Consider the following 20153-nt stretch of genomic DNA (forward strand, 5'->3'; position numbering starts at 1 on the left):
GCAATAGACTCGCAAGGTGGGCTAGAGGGAGTAGTGGTTAGGAATTTATTAAAAAGTGTAAAAAACTGTTGGAACATGCACTGTTTGTTTGGTTTTCTTGTTTGTAAAATTTAATAAAAACCTTTATAATTTTTTTTAAAGAAAGCATACATGAATTTCTATTGTGTGTTTTGAGATTCGATAGCAGAATTGTCTTTTAATGTTTAATGAAAGTCCTCATTTCCTGGAGCTATTAATACCTAATGGTATGCCAATGCTATGATACAACAGTGCAGAGAGGCAAGGACTCCATGATAAATTCTATATGTAATCTAGTGGTCAAATGGTTATTTACATAGCTCTTTTGGCAAAGCGCTGTACATAGAAGGTATTTATCACAATTACCACCAAACCAAAGTCGGTACTCCTTTATTGACATCGAAAGGATGAAAGGCTGAGTTGGACTTGCCGGGATTCAAACCAGCAACCCACAGATCACGCAGAGATTGCAGCAACAAGTGCTCAACCGGCTGAGCTATCTTATTGGTTAACATCCTTCAGAGGTTGGTTAACTGAGTATCCACTGAGGTATAATGATCACAGTACCTAGATGTATGACAAACCATTTATGAAGCGCTACATAAAGTTAAATACCTATCTGGATTATCACAGGGACAGGGTTTGCTGAGTTTCTATTTCAATTACCAACGTAACTTCCATTTGTTTGTTTTTGAACAGCGCTTGCACTTTCTTAAGAGTCAGGCTTTGGATGTTTTATTTGTAGTCTTGAAGATTTGAGAGGCTAGAACACCTGTGTTCAGTGTAATGACAATTACTCGCCCTTGAGCAAAGACTCTTCTGCCACTGACCATTTATAGTAATGTACCCCATTGACTGCAAGGTTGAATGGATGTAAACTAGACAGTGCATAGTCATCATTTTACATACTTTTTTATAATTAGACTGTAAATTAAATTAGAAGTGTAAAAATGCACTCAGCACCGAAATACATTTGTGCAATACTGGTTTGCGTTCACTGGAAAAAATACAACAACTTAAAAAAAATATATCTCAATTGCAACTTAGTTTTCCATCTTATTAATTATACAATCCTAAAATTCAAGGAAAACATGCAGTGCTTCTGAAGCTGAATGGAAAGGAACCATTCCTTTTCTCAGTGTGCAGTTTATTTGTTTGAAAGGCTTCAGAGAAATACATTCTGTTTCAGAGGTGGCTTGCAATTACATCCATGTAGATCAAAATCACAAGAAGCCTTCTGGTTTCTGTCAAGTAACCTGACCTTTGCACTGCCCTGTGCTCTAACCCTGTGTGTAAATGTACCCAGGAAAATAATAAAGCTGGCATATTTACAAGATTTTCATGCGTAAAAAGGCCTTGTACTCACCTTATCGGGAGCCCTGGGTGTTGCCTTTTATTCGTGGGAAGAGTGCCAACTGGTATCAGGTGTATGCAAGTAGAGTAAAGTGCTGTTACGCTCACCTGGCTCCCACAGAGGCGTCGATCTGAAGTGGACAGCTGCGGTCTCCACCAATGTGATGCGTAGGGCCGAGATGACGGACTGGACTGGCCCACCTAGCTTCGTTTGCTTGGCCCGTAGGCAAATGGAGAAAGGGAATTAACCACCCGTGGAGTTGAGCGTAACTCCAATCCCCCCGCTGTTCTCCCCACAGATCACCTTTGATGTCCCCTCTTATAGTCTCACCTGATGGTTTGTAAAGATGAGCTCACCATCCTGCATAGAGCGCAGAGGCGCGTTGATAACCAGTTGCTTCACTGGCTTGAAGGAATTGGTGAGTTCCAGAACAATATGACTCCGAAAAGTATGTAGTTCGTAAGAGTTCACATGTCTGACTTTCACTCTTGTCCGATGCCTTGCAGTTTGCAGCTTGACCCCAGCGAAGAGTTCCTCGTGGTAGCTGACGAAGTTCAGGTAAGGATTTGGCTTATCCTACACAGTTCGATAAAATAAGGCCAGAATGTAACTTGTTGCTTGCTCCCTTATTCAGGTGTGGAGAGAAAATATGAAGTTCGGGGAATAATGCCTCTGGCGGTAAAATTAGGTAAGTCTATTGCGGTGAGAAGAGTTCCCCTTGTTTGTCCCTTTGTCTCACCTTGTTGTCCTTTTGTTCCCCTTAGGGGCCGGGGTACGGCGAGGATGCAATGGAGACGGCGCCGACCCGTGAAGAGGAATAGTACCCCCGGCGGTAATCAGGTAAGTCTATGGGGGTAGTTACTATTGCCTCTGTTTATTCCCTTGGCTGTTCTTGTGTTCCCCTTAGGTGCCAGAGTGCGGCGGGAACGTGCAGAAGGATGCGGTGGATCGTGAGGATGCTGCGAAGGTCGGTGAGTTCAGCGCGGCGCTGCAGTAGGCGAGGCGGCGCGCCTAAAATGCTTCTTCCAGCTTGAAGGCGCGGTGGACCCAAAATTCAGGTAAGGATCGAAGGTTTTGCTCTTATTCTAACCTTTCTCCTTCTGTTCCTCCCTTTTTCTAGGAGCTGCAGAATCGAGGCGGCGTGGCAGAAGACTGGATGCAGGCTTGCAGACACAGTGAGCGTCACGCTGCTGGATGCAGAATAACGCGAAGCGTGTGCTGCTCTTCGGGCGTGGTTTAAATAGCCTCCAAAGTAGTCCCAGGTAAGTATTCCTCCCCAGCCCCACCCGAGTAAAAAATAGTCCCTAGGTAAAATAGTCCCTTCCAAGCCTCATTTGGCTTGGAGCTCTGCAGCATGGTCTGCATCAGGTAAGTTTTACTCTATGAGCCTGGTGCCTATGGCGCCAGGACTGACTCTCCATAGGAGCCAGGACCGCACCCAAACAACCCCTAGTTGGGGTTTTTGGGCTTGCTCAAAATAGTTTGATGCCTGCTTCCGGGGTTGCTGGACCTGGTCTGGTTCCCCGGGGGTAGGGTCACCCCATGTATCTGAGCCCACATCTGAAAACACAGACGCTCAGCCCGCCTCCACAAACGCCCATCTCACCCACGCTCCATCACCCTCAGACCAACACAGGTTCAACAAGTAACGCTGGTCTAATTAAAGCCGCCCTGATTAACGCAAGGTCCCTAGCCGCACGCGCTCTGGACATCGCCGATCTTATCAAGACTCAGGAACTCGACCTCATCGCCATCTCTGAGACTTGGCTGCATGCGGCATCTGGCCCGGCACTCTCTCTGGCCATCCCCACAGATTACTCCATCATCAGTTGTGATCGCACATCGAGAGGTGGAGGTATTGCATTTATCTTCAGAAACTCATTAGAACTTAGAACCATCCCAAGCACTAAGGCGGAATCCGCAGAGTTACTCTCTGTCAAACTCGGACTCTCAGCCAACCAAACGGTCACCATCCACCTAATATACAGACCCCCTGGTCCACCCACATCCTTTGTGGATGACATCTCTACTTTAGTACTCAACAATGCTAAACCCAACTCTCAAACCATCATTCTTGGTGACCTTAATCTAGGACACCAAGACCCTAATGATCCTGCGGCCCTCGACCTTGCAAACACTAACAGATTTAGGCTTCTCACACCACATACAGGAACCCACCCACATTAAAGGGCGGTCCCTTGACTGGCTCAGTGACACAAACTGCAACATTAGCGTACTCTCCAATGCCCCTTGCATCTGGTCTGACCACCACATCATCACTTTCAGTATCGAAGCAGCTTCACCACCCACGCCTACGGTCGCCCCAGCCACCCTAACTAGAAATAAAAAGAACATTACGACTGGAAAACGACTCCCCCTCATCCTTCCCACATTAAACAATGCTCCTGACACTTGTGCAGACCTTACTACCCTAGCCGACATGTACAACCAGTCAGTGCTTGCAGCCATCAACTCCATTGCCCCGCTTAAACTGAGGAAACCCAAACAACGAGCACACCTTAACTCGTGGTTCACTCCCCAGCTTAGAGTGTTACGTAAAGAGAAACGTACTGCAGAGTCACGCTGGAGAAGTCACCACTCTGACGCCCACAAGGACGGTCTTCTGATAGCCACCCTTAACTATAAGGAAGCTGTACTCCAGGCAAAAAAAGATTCTTACAATAACCGCATTATGTCAGCCCAATCTAACACCAAGGAACTCTTTAATATTCTTAAGGAACTGGAGACACCTGCAGCCCCCCCTGACTCTTGTACTAAAGACAGCACCTGGTGCACCAATATTCAGTCAGCACTTTTGGGTAAAATTGCCACTCTCCAATCCAAAATCAGAGAAACAGAAATCCCTACAGGTTGACCAACCACTGACCACACTTACACTCAATACACACCCAGCCAAGCTTTCTCATAAACCATTCTCCTTCTCCCCGCTCACCACTCTCGAAGTAGAAGGCATCATATAATATTTAAAACCATCTAACTGCCAAGGTGACCCTTGCCCTGCACCTATTATCAAGGATGCATCTCATGAGATAGCCCTGTTCATCACAGCATTCATAAATGCTTCTTTCAAAATGGGTATTGTCCCCGACAACCTAAAGGATGCATGGGTTATCCCACTCCTCAAAAAACCCTCCCTTGACCCTAATATCCCAACTAACTTCAGACCAATCACTACAGTCCCATTCTTACTTAAGATCCTGGACTGCGCAGCTTACCTGCAGATTCAGGATTACCTCGAACTAAACAATCTTCTGGGCTTAAGACAATCAGGGTTCCGCCCTAAACATGGTACGGAATCTGCTCTGATTGACTTGAAAACTCAGATGGAGACACTAAAGGACAAGGGGAAGTTAGCTCTTCTCCTTCTCCTCGACTTCTCCGCGGTTTTTGATTTGGTCAACCACCAAATACTCTGCCAGCATCTCAAATCTGCAGCCCACTTCTCTGACTCTGCCAATGGCTGCATCCATTCATTCCTGAGCAACAGATCTATGAGGGTCTTCTCACCCATGGCCTCAGCGGACCCCTCCCCCATTCACTGTGGCGTTCCTCAAGGCTTGTGTGTATCCCCTATGTTGTACAACGTATTCACCAAGCCCCTCTTCGATGTGCTTGACTATCTGGGTGTCTCCTACACCAACTACGCGGACGACACCCAGATACTCATCCCCATCACGGGAGACTACACAGCTGACACCAAAGCCCTTAACGATGTTTACTTGGTCATCCAGGCCTGGATGGCACATCACAAACTTTGCCTTAACGATGATAAAACCGAGCTCCTACTTCTAGGATCTAACCATCGGCTCAACAAATTAGATCAATCTTACAAGTCCTTCATCATTGACGGCAACAATATTAAAGTCTCCAAAGACACCAAGACCCTAGGCGTCTATCTCGACTCCACGCTCTCCTTGAACAGACAAACAAATGCAGTTAGGTCAGTCTCAGCCTATGCTTGCAAACTCATCACCGCCTGTAGACCCTTCCTAAACTCTACCAACTGCATCACCCTCGCCAGAACACTTGTCATGGCTAAAATCGACTACTGTAGTACTCACTACCTTGGGACTAGTCAGTCTAACCTTAATAAATTACAAACTGTACAAAACAATGCCTTAAGGGCAGCCTTAAACATCCCGAGACGTTCACACATCTCCATCAGATCGGACCTAGTTTGGCTCACGGTAAAACAAAGAATTGCCCCGAAAACCCTAGCCCTGACTCACAAATGCCTGAGCAACAATGCCCCACCTTACCTGTCCGCTCGCTTCACACTCCACACATCCACTCGACCCATTAGAGCAGCCCAAACTCACAGCCTCACCGTGCCGAGATGCAAACTCCAAAAAGCAGGTGGGGTGAACTTCCCTGTCCTAGCCTCCAAACTTTGGAACACCCTGCCCACGCCCATTAGAACTGAACCATCGTTCCACTCCTTCAAGAACAATGCCAAAACATGGCTGTTCTCCCAAGATCTATGAGACCCTTACTCAGTCCAGCCCCCCTGTGTGATACAGGACATGTATATACTTCTCTCTCTACTATGTACGGTATTATACTCCGTTAATGGTACCCCTTGGTATGACAATGCATTACTTACCGTAAAAGCATTTCTGATGGTTGTATCTGCTTAGATTCACATGCTGTGCATAGGTCCGACATCCAGTGGTCACTGCGGAGTATTGCATTTTGTTTTTCGTAGTCGAAAAGGGACGTCGACAAGGCGTGTCTGAAATACTATCCCTATAGTGACGTGCGTTGTACCCACAATCCCTCACGCGTCAAGGTCCCTCTGTTTGTATTTTTCTGCCCTGAGGGAGCCTTCTAGACGTGAGTGAGTACAGAAAAGAGAGATATAAAAGGAAGTCTATGTTCCTTCCATCCGAGCGGGGAGGAAGGGTGGGCGCATGTGAATCTAAGCAGATACAACCATCAGAAATGCTTTTACGGTAAGTAATGCATTGTCTTCTGATGTTTGTTAATCTGCTTAGAATCACATGCTGTGCATAGACTAGCGAGCAGTACCCGGAGTTGGCGGTGGGTTATGAGAAGGAACAGTAGAGAAAAGATGTCTTAATACTGCCTGTCCCACCTGGGAGTCAGATCTCGAGTGTGCATCTAGACAGTAGTGTTTTGTAAAGGTGTGCACAGAACTCAAGGTAGCCGCTTTGCAGATGGACTCAAGGGGAACATTTGCAATGAATGCTATGGACGCACCTGTGCCTCGAGTACAGTGTGCTCTTGGCTTAAAGGGCAGTTCTCTCTTAGCAAGAGTATAGCAGAGAGTGATGCATTGAACAATCCATCTAGAAATAGTGGACTTTGAAACTGCATCCCCTTCTCTTCCTGCTGCCACCGAGACGAAGAACTGATTAGTCTTCCTCAGTGGTCTGGTTCTTTCCATGTAGAACATGACCGCTCTGCGCACATCTAGTGTGTGCAGAGTTTTTTCTCCCAAGTTGGAAGGATTTTGAAAGAACGTTGGCAGTTCTATAGACTGATTTACGTGGAATTTCGAGATGAATTTCGGAGCAAACCTTGGGTGTGTGCGTAGAACCACCTTATCTCTGAACTGTAACGAAGGGGTCTAGAACAGAAAGAGCCTGTAGTTCACTTACTCTCCTGATGGAGGTGATAACTATTAAAAAAGCAGTCTCCAGAGTGAGGTCTTTAAGAGATGCTTTGTGCATGGGTTCGAATGGTGAGCCCATGAGACTGGTAAGTACCACGTTAAGGTCCCATCATGGAGCTGGGTCAGCTATCGGGGGGTGTATTCTCTTTACTCCCTCCATGAAGGCCTTTATAACAGTGATCTTCCACCACGACACCTTGAGTTGGGAAGTGGTGTATGTAGAAAGTGCCGCTAGGTAGACTTTAATCGAATTGAACACTAGACCTGAATCCAATAAGTGGGTCAGGTATAGAACAATATGTGTGGGAGAGCAGTCAATCGGGTTGATGCTTTTTCCTCTGCACCAGATGACAAATCTCTTCCACTTGCTAGAATAGCAGTGGCGAGTGTTAGGTTTTCTGGCTTCCCTGAGGATGTCCATGCATCTCTGCGGTAGCTGTAGATGTCCGAATTCTATGATCTCAGGAGCCAAGCTGCTAAGTTCATGTTCTGGGGGCATGGATGCAGAGTCCTGCCCTTGTCTTGTGACAGCATGTTGTATGGACAGGGGAGTTTCACTGGGGGGGATAGAGACATCTCCATCAAGTGAGCGAACCATGGCTGTCGGGCCCACATTGGGGCCACCAGTATCATGGTCACTTGTTCCTGGTGCATCTTGTGCACCACCTTGTTGAGAAGGGGAGTCGGGGGAAAAGTGTAAACAAATTTCCCTGACCATTGCATCGACAGACCGTTCCCCTTGGATTGGTTCTGGGGGTACCTGGAGGCGTAACTTAGGCATTGTGAGTTCTCCAGGGTTGCGAATAGGTCTATTTCTGGGAATCCCCATTGTGTGAAGACGTCGAAGACGATGTCTTCGTGCAGTCGCCATTCGTACTCTTCAGGCAGGGGGAAATCTCTGCTGAGTTTGTCTGCCAGCAGATGGAGTTCCCCTGGTACATGTTGTGACAGTAGGAACATGTTTTGTTTGAGAGCCCACTTCCATATATTTTGGGCCAGTTTGGACAGTCCTGGAGAGTGGGTGCCCCCCTGCTTGTTGATGTAGTACATGGCTGTGGTGCTGTCTGTAAGGACCAACACAGTCTTGCCTTGTAGGTGTTCCTGGAAGGCTTTAGCGCCTTGAACACAGCTAGTAGCTCTAGTAGATTTATGTGTTTGGATGCTACGTTCGGAGTCCACACTCCGTGAGCAGTCTGATGTGATAGGTCAGCCCCCCATCCTGTGAGGGATGCGTCTGTGGTTAGAGTGGCTTCCGCCGCGGGTGTGGCAAAGGGTATCCCTCTTTCCAGGTTTTCCTTTGTCCACCACCGTAGCGAGAGAACCAAGGCCTGCGAGACCACCACTAGATCGTCCCATAGTCCGCTGGCCTGACACCACTGGCTGTTGAGCCACTCTTGCATAGGGCGCATGCGCAGGCGCGCGTGAGGTACCAAATAAATACACGACGCCATCATGCCTAGCAAGCGCATTGCTTTGCGTACCGTCACCTCTCGATCGGTCACATATTGAGGGATCTGAAACAGCATGTTTTGGACCCTCTCGTTGGAGGGGAAGACAAGGCCGTCCTTTGTTTGAATTGGAGCCCCTAGGAATTGTTTGATTTGGCTGGGGTCTAGGCTGGACTTCTTTTCGTTGATGGAGAAGCCCAACTGGAACAAATGGTCTACAGTCTTTTGGGTATTTGAGAAGCATGTTTCGTAAGAATCCCCTGTTATGAGCCAGTCGTCGAGGTAAGGGTAAACTGGGATGGACAACCTGCGCAGGTGGGCTGCTGCCACTGCCAGTACCTTTGTGAATACCCTCGGTGCTGATGTTATGCCGAAGGGTAGCACTCTGAACTGGTAGTGTTTGCCCTCTATCATGAACCTGAGGTATCTTCTGTGCGCTGGCAACATTAAAATATGAAAGTATGCATCTTTCATGTCCAATGTTGTCATGTAATCTCCCTGTGATAGCAGTGGGATCACTTCCTGTAAGGTCACCATCCGAAACTTCTGGGGTTTGATAAACTTGTTCGCTGGGCGCAGATCTAATACAGGGCGCATGGTTAGATCCTTTTTGGGTACAAGGAAGTACAGTGAATAAATACCTTCCGTTACCCGAGATAGAGGCACAACCTCTATGGCTCCTTTTTCCAGCAGTTGTTGTACTTCTTGGAGAAGGATGGCAAGGTGTTCCGGTGTCATGCGTCGTCCCCTCGGGGGTCTGTATGTTGGGGAACTGTTGAATTCGATGCAGTATCCGTGGGCTACGGTGGAAAGTACCCAGCGGTCTGACGTTATTCCCTCCCATGCTGGAAGAAAGGATGTTATCCGGCCCCCGACCGGTGTTGCATGGGAGGGGACGCGAATCTTCGCGTCACTTGGTGTTGTTGGGGGCTTGGGAGCCTCTGGGGGTGGACCCCCGACCTCTCCCTTTGCCCCGGCGCTGGACTCTTTGGTTGTACTGCCCACTATTGCTCTGGTAATTGGTGGCAGGGTACTGTTGCTGCTGATTCTGCTGTTGGCGTTGGCCACGAAAAAAGCGTTTGTTGCCATAGCCGCGTCTGGTAGTGGGCTTAGAGATCTGGTCAAGAGTTTTGATAGTATCGAACTCTTTTTTAGCCATCTCCAGAGCCTCATCCACCGCTTTCCCGAAGAGGTTTGAGTCTTCAACAGGTTTATTTATTAAAGACGCCTGTGTCTCCGGTTTGAACCCTGAGTTGCGCAGCCATACATGGCGTTTTAGGAGTATTCCCTGAACCAGGGAACGTCCCGCTGTCTCTGCAGCATCCAGCGAGTTCTTTACAATACTCTGGTTGACCTGGGTTCCTTCGCCAATAGTTGATAGCAGGCATGTACGTAGTGGTTCCGGCGCTTCTTCGGCGTCTTTGCGCAGTTTGGCCCACTGCGCGTCCGCGTAGCTAGCTAGCAAAGAATTGTTGTTCGCAATTCTTGCCGAAAAGGCAGCCGAGGATGTGACTCTCTTTGCAAGGGCATATAACCTCTTGCCCTCCTTGTCAGGTGGTGCCTCGCTGGTGGACAGCGGCACCCCTGCCCTCTTCCTTGTATTAGTTACTACAAGGGAATCCGAAATGGAATGTCCCCTGATGTACAGCGGGTCTGAGGGTGAAGGAGTGAAAAGTTTTTCAATTCTTGGATTAACTCCTCTGATTAGTGCGGGTGTGGATAGCGAAGGGATGATTCTTCTCTTCACTGAAGCGAGGCGGGGAATGGTCTGGCTGACTGGGGGTTTCTCCTTAATTACTCTTTCCACAAAGTCTATTTCAGGAGAGATCTCCCCAGTGTCCAGTTCGAAATGTGCTGCTGCTCTGCGCAACAGGGCATTCAATGTGGGCTGATCGTCAATGGGAGACGTGTTTCTAACAGGTGAATTGTCAGGAGGATTTAGGTTCAGGACATCAGTGTCCGAATATACTGATGGGGATTGCCAGGGATGAGAAGGTCCTTCTTCTGGATTTTCTCCGAAGCCTTCTCCTACCATGTCTGGGCTGTCTTCCAGACCTTCCTCCTGGTTCTGTCCCTCTTCATCGTCCACAAATTCATCCTCCTCCTCCAAGTATTGTTCCTCACCAGTGAGGTCATACACATTATGGAAGTCTGAGGCTGTGTCCTGCTGGGGATTGACTAGTCTCGGATATTTGGCCCTGGGCTCCTCCTGAGGCCCTTCTCTTGTTCTCTTGGGAGTGGGAGGGTTCTGGGTCTTCATAAACCTCTCCATTCTCTCCATGCAGAGATGGAGCCTTTCCATGGTTTCATGGGGTACCCCTGAGCGGTCTAGCAGGGGAAAATTAGTGTCATCTAGCTGAAAACGGCTCGACCTCTTCCATAACGTCGAGGAAAGTGTCCCGTCGCCTTCCGAAAAGCCTTCCGGTGTGCTTGGGGTCCCCCCCCCCCGACTGAAGGGGGTAGTCCCTGTCTTTCTTCGGGCTTTTTCGGCGGGTCTTTCGACCTCTGCGTAGCGCTCGACGTGTCTTTCGGCGTACGCTTCTGGGCGTCGGCTACAACGATCCTCGCCAAGCTCTCTGCGACTCGTTTGTCAGCGGAGGGCTGTGGTTTCGACGTTACGGGTGTCGATCGTTCTACGGCAGCGTGCGCTCTCTGCTGGTGCGCGCCGGCCAATGGTTTGGGGGAGGGTCCTTATTTGCCGAAAGCCCAGTCGCTGGTCGCGGCTGCGAGAGGGGCTTCGAACCTGAACGGTCCGAGGAGGCCGCCAGTGGAACCTGCGTTTCCTTGGGCGCTGATGCTTTCTTCGTCTTCGACGAAGAAGAGCCATGGGTTGTGTGCTTATGTGTGGTATCGTGTGCGTCAGTGTCGCCGCGGTGTTCATCCCCATAAGCAGGGCGTGAGCCGAGCCGTCGGGGCCGGGGACAGACGACGAAGAGCGCGAGCGCTCTTTAGAGGGGTCTACGACTTTCATAGCGGAGGTTGTGTTATCACGTTCCTCGTCACTGTCGGTGGTAGCAGCGGCGGGTGAAGAATCGGCCTTCGACATAGTGTAGGCCGCCCACCTCTTGACCCTATGGTCTTTTAGAGTCTTTGGCTTAAGAAGCCAACAAGCCGTGCAACCCTCCTCTTTGTGATCGAGGGGCAAGCAGCGGTTACACCGTGAATGCTTGTCCTTCCAAGTAAACTTGCCCTTGCAAAGTGGGCAAAACCTAAAGGGTGTCCTCTCCATAGCTGAGGCAATAAATCGTGATAACGACCCCAAGGGAAAGGAAGGGGAAAAGGAAAGGCATTCTCAGAAAAGAACCAGAGATGTCCCACGGCCCCACTCTCCCTACTGTATTTGGCCTGCGAGGCCAGGCCACGTGTTCGGCAACGCCGAAGGATCTCCTCCGCTCGTCCCCTCCGTCAAAGATCTTGCTCGGCGGAGACCGCTTCACAGCTGCGTCGAGGGAGGGATCGATATGTTATATATTAAATAGGAAAACGACCAAAAGTCGAGGAGATGGAATCTGCAATGTCTCTCGAGGAGCTCCGCGTAAAGGCGACCAGTAGCTGGGCGGAAAAAAACAATCTGAGGGACCTCGACGCGTGAGGGATTGTGGGTACAACGCACGTCACTATAGGGATAGTATTTCAGACACGCCTTGTCGACGTCCCTTTTCGACTACGAAAAACAAAATGCAATACTCCGCAGTGACCACTGGATGTCGGACCTATGCACAGCATGTGATTCTAAGCAGATTAACAAACATCAGAAATATATATATGCTGTATAATTTGTAATGTATTGTGTAACTACTGTTTATTGTAACATGTTTAAGAGTATGCGCCCGGTTGCTCCTGGGCCTGGTTTCTGCGCTTTATAAATAAATAAAATACAAATACAAGACAAGTGCCTGGCCCGATTAACAGGACATGTACAGTACAATGTGAGAGTTAGTCTGGTTACTCTCAGTCACCCTCTTCCTCTGCTCAGTGGTTGTTGAAAAAAAGAAGGGGAGGGAGGGTTGGTACTTTGGGTAAAATCCTACAACATAGGATGGGGTAGATGAACAGAAATTGGGGGGAATAATGTGTCTCACCATCAACTGTCTCACCCTCACTCCTCGAAGACCCCTCACCCAGGAGATCCTCCCGCACAGTTCCACCCCCAGGGTCTGGATCCAAAAGTGATGCCCGTACCCTGGCCACCCAAGAGATCGATCCCTGGGGACTAGCAGGTTAGACACCCTCTGGTTTCTCACAGTAAGTTGACAAACTGGGTCTTGCTTCCCCTGCCCTGCTGTATAGCCTGTCTAGAATAACTAGTTGAAGAGTTATTGATTACCTTAGTCTGTGTTCCACTGATCTGAAAAGTAACTCTATAGTATATTACATACTTAGGGTTTACCTACCTAGAATAGCTGTGCGCCATTCTTAAAAAGTGTCCTGTAGGTTTATCTGACCTTGATCGGTCTGGTGCAATCCTAAATTAGTGTAAACGGTTATTGCTTACCTTCGTCTCTGTTCCATCGATCTGAAAAGCAACTGTAATTATATATTACACCAAAAGGTCTTACTCACCTGGTATAACTAAGTGTTATCCTGAATGTAGTTATAGGATTATACGGTTCCTTGAATCTGTGTTCCACTATTCAGAAAAGTATCCTGAACGCAGGGTTGGTTTACCAAGTGATTCCTTAGCTGAGTGTCACTGCATGACTGCCAGGGTCTACTACCCTTGATTTACTGTAAGGTAATCTTAAAGTAACTTATGGTTTTACTGCCCATGAATAGGTGTGGCTTATGCTAAATGTATATGATAAGGGCTGACTTCCCTAACATTACTATTAGGCATTCTGAAGAAGGTTTATGTTTTGGTCTGAGTACCTTCAAGCATTGTGTATGACTATGACAAAGTACTTACCCCAAGACTTAACTTGGCCTAAAGGTATTTATAATAAACCTTTATTTTTTATAACACTTCCGGTTGTAAGCGTTTCTGTTGAACCCTTGGTATACTACAAGTTCTTTATACCTTCCTACAGCCCTCACTCCCTCTCAAGATAAGCCTGGCTGCTCTGTCTGCGCTACCATATAACTCAGGTGGTACAGCCTTATACTAGGAGTAGAGTCTTGTACTGTCTCCGTTGAAGAATTTTACTAAACCCTTAGTTGGACTTCAGATAAACTGTCCTAACAGTGACATTTCAAAATTAGTACAACATTGCTAATCAAATAAGCTTGTTTGCTAATAAAAAAAAATGTTAATTGGCAAAATCTGCTAATCAATTTTTACAAAACTAATTTCTGCATTGTAATGTGACGCAGTAAAATAGAACCAAGTCACAAAAGATATTCCCTAGCGTCAGAAGTCCAATCCTTAGAAAAGTGGAGCCTTGTGCCAGGAAGTCACAATGCTTCTCCCCAGATGGTTGTTGAAAAGATGAGATGCAACAAAGTTACTAGGTAACTAAAATACGTTCTTATCTTTCAGGTATTACTGCTCCAGTGTGGCAACAAAAAGCAGTGGAATGGAAGGATACAAAGAGACTTGTTCTCAATACTATCCTATGGAGGACAGGGGGAGACAAGGGTGCAAGGATTCTTCCGGCCGGGTCCACGAACAGAGTGCAAACCTATGCACCCCCTCTTAAGGACACTTCACAGGACGGGGGCAGGAGAGTTCCACTGATGACCACTTCATACAGACAATGACAGGCATCCTTCCATTTGAAGAAGTACTTCCAGAGAAGGATCTCTTGAAGCTGGGAGGTTGAAATTCGGCAGGATTTGGCGACCACCAAAGTTCTGGCTGCAAATGCAGAACAGCAATGGCTCTAGCGAGGTAGCCAAATGGAGAGCTGGTCAGTACACCGGGTGATCCAGCCACAGTTCTGTAAGGCTCAGGACGGCTGGAGGCTTGCGTACAAGACTATTTGGTGCCACAAGTGCACGGGTTGAAGCACTGCAGTGCCTTCGCAGATCGGTTAGTGCAACAGGGCTTCACCGGGCCAACACAGGAAGGGATGCTGGGCCTCTTTATGAGTCTCCTTCGGATCTTCAGTCAGCTATTCTTCTACGAGGGATTTGTGGCTCGAAAGCAGATCTAAAGAAATGGTTGCAAGAGTCCTCTTTTTGTCAAAAATTCAGTCTGAAAAAAAGTCCAAGCCCACCAATGATAAGGATCTGCACTCTTCAAACAGCCAGTAGTTGTCCAATCAGGGACACCTATTGGTTTCACTCATGCCCCACACCAGTTCCACCCGCTTCCTGCATGACCTTACATAGGATTTCCTGAACTGGCAAGGCAGGAAGAAGGCCAACCCACAAAATGGACAAACAGCAAGTGAGGAAAATCTTGTGGCGTGGCATTTTAAGGGCACTAGCCACATTTACTAGACATACACAGTGAACGTGAATACGCATAATAGAAACCATACAAACACATTAAAAATAGAATTGGGCCACCAGCTTATATTTAGGCACATATAAAAGTAACCAAAAATCTCAAGTGTAAAAGTCTAGGGTGCTACCAAAGTATCCCCATTGCACTGCATTGTCAGATGCTGTGTGCAATGTTAAAAAGTTACAAAAAGTAAAAGACAAAAAGGGAAAAATGTTTCCCTGTAGTAGTTAGTCTGAAGGACTTATCGGTTTCCCCATAACTAATCAGCAAAAAGCCCCGGGAGCGATGCTGAGGGTTTCCCAGCAAAAAGTCAGGACAGGTTTAAAAAAAAAATGTTTGGGGTTCATAGACATATGGAGGGAAAGTTGCTAAAAGAGAAATCTTTCCTAACAATGGGGCATGCACATAAGCCAATTTTCCTACTGGCGAAAATAGTGTCAAAGTTAAAAGCTGATCTGGCAAGAGTATTATCTGGTACAATATCATCCAATATACGATTAACTCTGTTAAAGTATTCTAAAAGGTACATCCCATTATTGTCATCAAGAATGCAATATTCACATGAACCTTACCTTCAGAGCTGACACTGAACTCAGACACCTGGGCACTAGCCTCTGTCCTTTCAGCCAACTTCCTCCTTTAAAGAGGGAACATAAGTATACAATGTATTTCAATACACATAGAACCTGTTGAAGAGATCATTTGAATTTAATATGGATCTATAATGCAGTTCTTCTGCTATATCACACACATGGGCGTATAAACAAAATCCAAAACAGAAATGTGTCATTCGTAAATATTTGTTTCTCTCAATGAGATAAAAATCTAATGAGTCTGATCACAGCACCTGTAAATAGAAAAAAATGGTGAGAAAACAGAAGCCCAATGATTTATCAAAACACGAGAAATTGGAAAGTACTTGGGGGTTGGCACTTGGCCAGTCAGGTGGCTTGGAATGCATGTGAAATCTGCCAGTGAGCACCAGCATTTTCCCGGCCAGCCGATGGCCTCCCCGGTGTCCTTCCCTAGGGCACCCTCACCATCACTACCTCTCTCCCCTCCTAAGCCCCAACTGTTTCCCACAAGGCCCCTCCCCCACCCCCCACTCCACTCGCCTTGCTTCCCCACTTTCCTGCTGCTCGCCTCTTGTCCAGTCTCATCTCAGCCACCGCCTGCCATGGAAATAGAAAAGGTACTATTGCCATGGCGGCAGCTATCTGCCCCCCCCTACCCCCTGCAGGAAATTGGATACACACCATTCACAACATCTCCCATGGAAAAACATAAAATTATAAGCAACCAAGAGACCAGGGGTGCTAATAGCGAGAACTACAGCTATGGGGGCAGGCATCGCTGCTGTGCTCAGGCCTAACAGGCACATGGTGGCATGTTGCCACAGGCCCTGCCTACCCCCAAAGCAGTCGCTATATTCTTCTTACAAAAATCAGGCCTGTGCTCGCAAATTCTGTATCACTTCACTGCGCCGCGATTAGAGAAACCTAAGAGCCCAGTCTGTTTGATGGCTTCCTCTGCTTTTAGACTTGTTCTTTTGAGGAAGTGAGTTTTTTGCCACACCTCACCATTTTAACACATTTGTATAGGAAACCCTGGTAGTCGCAGTGGCTACCAGGGCAAAGAGTACCCGTGTACACCATTTTACTTCTCTTACCCTTACCACCCAGAGAGTGTTTGGTGCAGGCTGGTGGCAGTGTTTACATGGTGATACTACTGCACACCAGCTATTTTAGCATTTGGTAGACTCCTTTATCTGTGTAGTAGCTAAAATGACAACCTCATGGTTTTTATGCATTGGGACTAGGACCACTGGCTTTGTTGGTCTTGCACCTCTTTTTTTTGTGCCATGCCAGGAATGATCATTTATGGCCATGGCATTTTGCAGGCTCGGCACAGTGTCCAAAAGGGAAGGCTGTGAGAATGGAAAACTGAGTTTTTCCAAACCTCCTAATCCACATTCCTGAGTGTGTAGGTTATGAGAGGAAGTTAGATGGCCTTCCAGGATTGCATGGCTGCCAACTCCTTGAAGCACGGCCAGTGACTGGAGGGTTGGGGTAACCTTCAGCCCCAGAGATGTATATATCTAGTGGGGATTTGCAGGCCCTTGGACCGAATCCGGATGATGCCCCGAGGACCAGGACACGGAGCACGTTATGAAATTCATATCTGAGCAAAATGTGAACCGCTTACAAGCTTATACTAAAAAGCCATGTCTTATTTTTGAGTTTGTCACATTAAATGCATTTCATTTTTGTGGAAAACACATACAAAGGCCCCTCTGAACACATATAGAATTGAATGTATTTTGAAACAGTACCTTAAGACAGCTAACAAATCACTAGGAGTGTCTTTAACAAGGAACTGTTTACAAACAATGTTCACTGCATCAAAAACAATGTTGTGGAATGCTATTTACATGGCCTATTTTTCACATACAAGACATTAAGTATTTATGCATACCAGGGGACAAACATTAAGTTGCAAGCTACTAGCCAGCTTTAAAAGAAAGTACTAGAGAGACCACTAGGGGGCGTGGGAGAAGATGGCTGCTTGAGAACGCAGCTCCTGCTCCCTCCAGCATACCAGAGATGATATTGAGCATCCAGACCAGCCAAAACTCAGAGGGGCTAGCCGCCAGTAGCGAAATGACTGAGGCACCCGTGGTGGTGTTTGCAGCCCTCAACGCTGATGAGAAGGCAACATGGAGGAGGAGGCCCGCAGCAGCAGAGACAGTGCTGGGGATTGGAGCCAGTGACAGTGCAAGGAGCGGGCGAGTGGTGGAGACACCCCCGTATGCACCTGGACCCTGAGGGGCGGAAAATCAAAGGCAGCGCACCTGGGAGACTGGGCTCTAGCACCTGAAATGCTGCAGCAATACAGGGGACCCCATCCAGCTACAGCAGAGGGGCCAACCCTTTAGCTGGCAGAAGAGTGCAGGGTAACGCCCCCGCGATATGGGTGGACACAGCAAATACAAAAGGGGAAACCATCTTGAGAGTGGGGATGTGCATACACGGAAGACAGCAAGCATCTGCACGGATCAGAAGATACGTGCCTAGGCCCCAGCCCTTCACTGCGCCACTGCGAAGTGCACATGCAACCTGGAGGCACACCCTTGACCTCCATTCCTACACTCAGAGGTGGTGGTTGACATTATCAATTGGAACAAGGGAGGATAGCTGCACACCAACAAGCTCAGCTTTACCGCTTGTGGGTGCCGATAGCCCCCGCGACACTACGTTGTCCGGAGATACACGTCAGTGAGGGACAACAGAGGGGTAACATTCAGGGACCCCGGAGGACAGTTTAGCAGAAAGCGACATACGAGCATAGAAGCCCAGTACAACACAGAGAACGTGGAGGTAAGCAGTGAAACTGCAGAGAAAAGAAGGAAGAGGGGCCTAAAGTGTGCACCGAGGGGGAAGAAAAAAGGAGGAGCGTCTAAGTTGGTGCCCAGAGGAACGGGGCAGGCACACAAGGATCACCCACATACCACAATGGCCACAGGAACTGACATCTCCCAATTCTCCACCAAAGAGGATAAAGGACATACTCTTGCAGAAATCAAGGCCCTGAGAGGGGACATTCAGGCGTCCCTAGCTGATTTGACGGGCAGAGTAACTGCAGTGGAAGGCAAGGTAGAAACGCTGGAACATAATCAGCTTAATGCAGACATGATTGAGATGCGTCTGGACGCCAGAATGACGGAGCTGGACCTGAGGGAAGAGGAAATGAGGCTAAAAAATCGATGACCTCGAAAATAGTGAGAAGAAAATGTGAGAATACTCGGTCTGAAGGAGTCGGACAGGGAGACGCCAAAACAAGTAGAAGAAACGTGCAAGCTCTAATTCACCGGCTCTTCGCAATGGAAGGGGGGGACAGTGCAGCTGGAAAGGGCGCACAGGGTTAGGGGGGGAACCCTATAGGAATGGCCCCCACTCCATCGTGGTCAGAGTCTTAAGCTAAAGAGACAGACAAGAGGTCTTAAACAGAGCTAAGCAGCAACAAGAAATTGAATTTGCAGGCTCTATAGTTCTTGTATGCAAGACCTCTCCAACTTTACACTTGGCAAGGAGAAGAGGCTGCAGGCCACTAACGACCTGGCTGCGAGAGAGGGAGATTCGCTACAGATGGAGCTACCCATTTTCACTGGAATTTGAAGCCAAAGGAATTGAATACAGGCTGATGTCAATCGAGGAGGCGGAGTAAGCCCTGAGACACCTCATGTCGGATGCGGAACACCAGATGAGAGGCCCGCATGGCCTGCAGGATGCAACCTCGGGTGAGATACGCCCTCGACCTGTCCATGGTCCACAGAGAAGGAGAGCCCAGACGGGACGGATATTCACGAGGCTTAATGGCCCCTCGCCTAGAAAGGATCCGGCACTTCAAGAGAAGAAAGGGGATTGAGATGAAAGCAAAGAGAAAGTGAGTGGCCATGCATTACTCAACAAGGTTTGGCCGGATCCTCAGGTAAACACGGAATAACTGCTGGGGGGAGACTGTTCTAACCTCTACAAAGTGGCCCCGGTGAGAGAGGGGGCGTCTCACATTTCATTGTTCATGCCTCCACGTTGGAGGGTCCTACCTATTGGGAAGTTACATGGTTGAATATTAAGGTTAATGGGGTAACCTGCACACAGGGCTAACCTACAAAAGCCTGGGCGAATCCCTCTAAGGGGAATGGACGTTAACCTTGAGGAGACACCAATCCCAGTCATGAGATGGCAATAGGAGAAGACAGAATCAGTTATGGGGGAGGGTGTAGCTAAGAAGGGCCTGAAGGTGGGCACCCTACATGTGAAAGGGCTAAACTCCCCGACCAAAAGGTCACTGGTAATAAGGGAGTTTCAGAAGGCCTCCCTGGACATCTTATTCATGGCGGAAACCAGACTTATACAGGATGAAGAGCGGGAATTACGAGGTGCTGGAGTAGGGAGAGTGCATTGGGGTTCCGGACCCGCCAAAAAGGGAGGGGTAGGAATAATCCTCCATAAACAATGTCGGATTCAAGACTGTGACGCCCCTAATCTACTAGAGGGCAGACTGTTAATACTAGAGGGAACATTGGAAGGTGTAAAGGTGCTGTTGGCAGAAATATATGCCCCTAACCAGGGACAAGAACGGTTCATAAAAGGAAGCGTTAGATAAAATACAAGAGAGGGAGGCAGACCTATATATTATTGGTGGAGACTTTAATGCCTGGGCAAATGAAACATGGGACAGAAAGACCAGAGAGGGCAGTGCGAATAATGGAGAGGACAAATAGGGTCA

General features: G+C 48.0%; 1 protein-coding gene across 1 annotated transcript in view; it reads right to left on the reverse strand.

Moving 5' to 3' along the window:
• UTP14A (UTP14A small subunit processome component) overlaps positions 1-20153 on the reverse strand; it is a 684761-nt gene that overhangs the window by 568935 nt on the left and 95673 nt on the right. Inside the window, exon 4 of the mRNA XM_069612971.1 lies at positions 15437-15501. Coding sequence (XP_069469072.1) covers positions 15437-15501 — 65 coding nt within the window. The remainder of the gene's footprint in view (positions 1-15436; positions 15502-20153) is intronic.

The sequence above is a fragment of the Ambystoma mexicanum genome, chromosome 5p, assembly GCF_040938575.1.
Source record: "Ambystoma mexicanum isolate Mex_15411 chromosome 5p, UKY_AmexF1_1, whole genome shotgun sequence".
Taxonomy (NCBI): Eukaryota; Metazoa; Chordata; class Amphibia; order Caudata; family Ambystomatidae; genus Ambystoma; species Ambystoma mexicanum.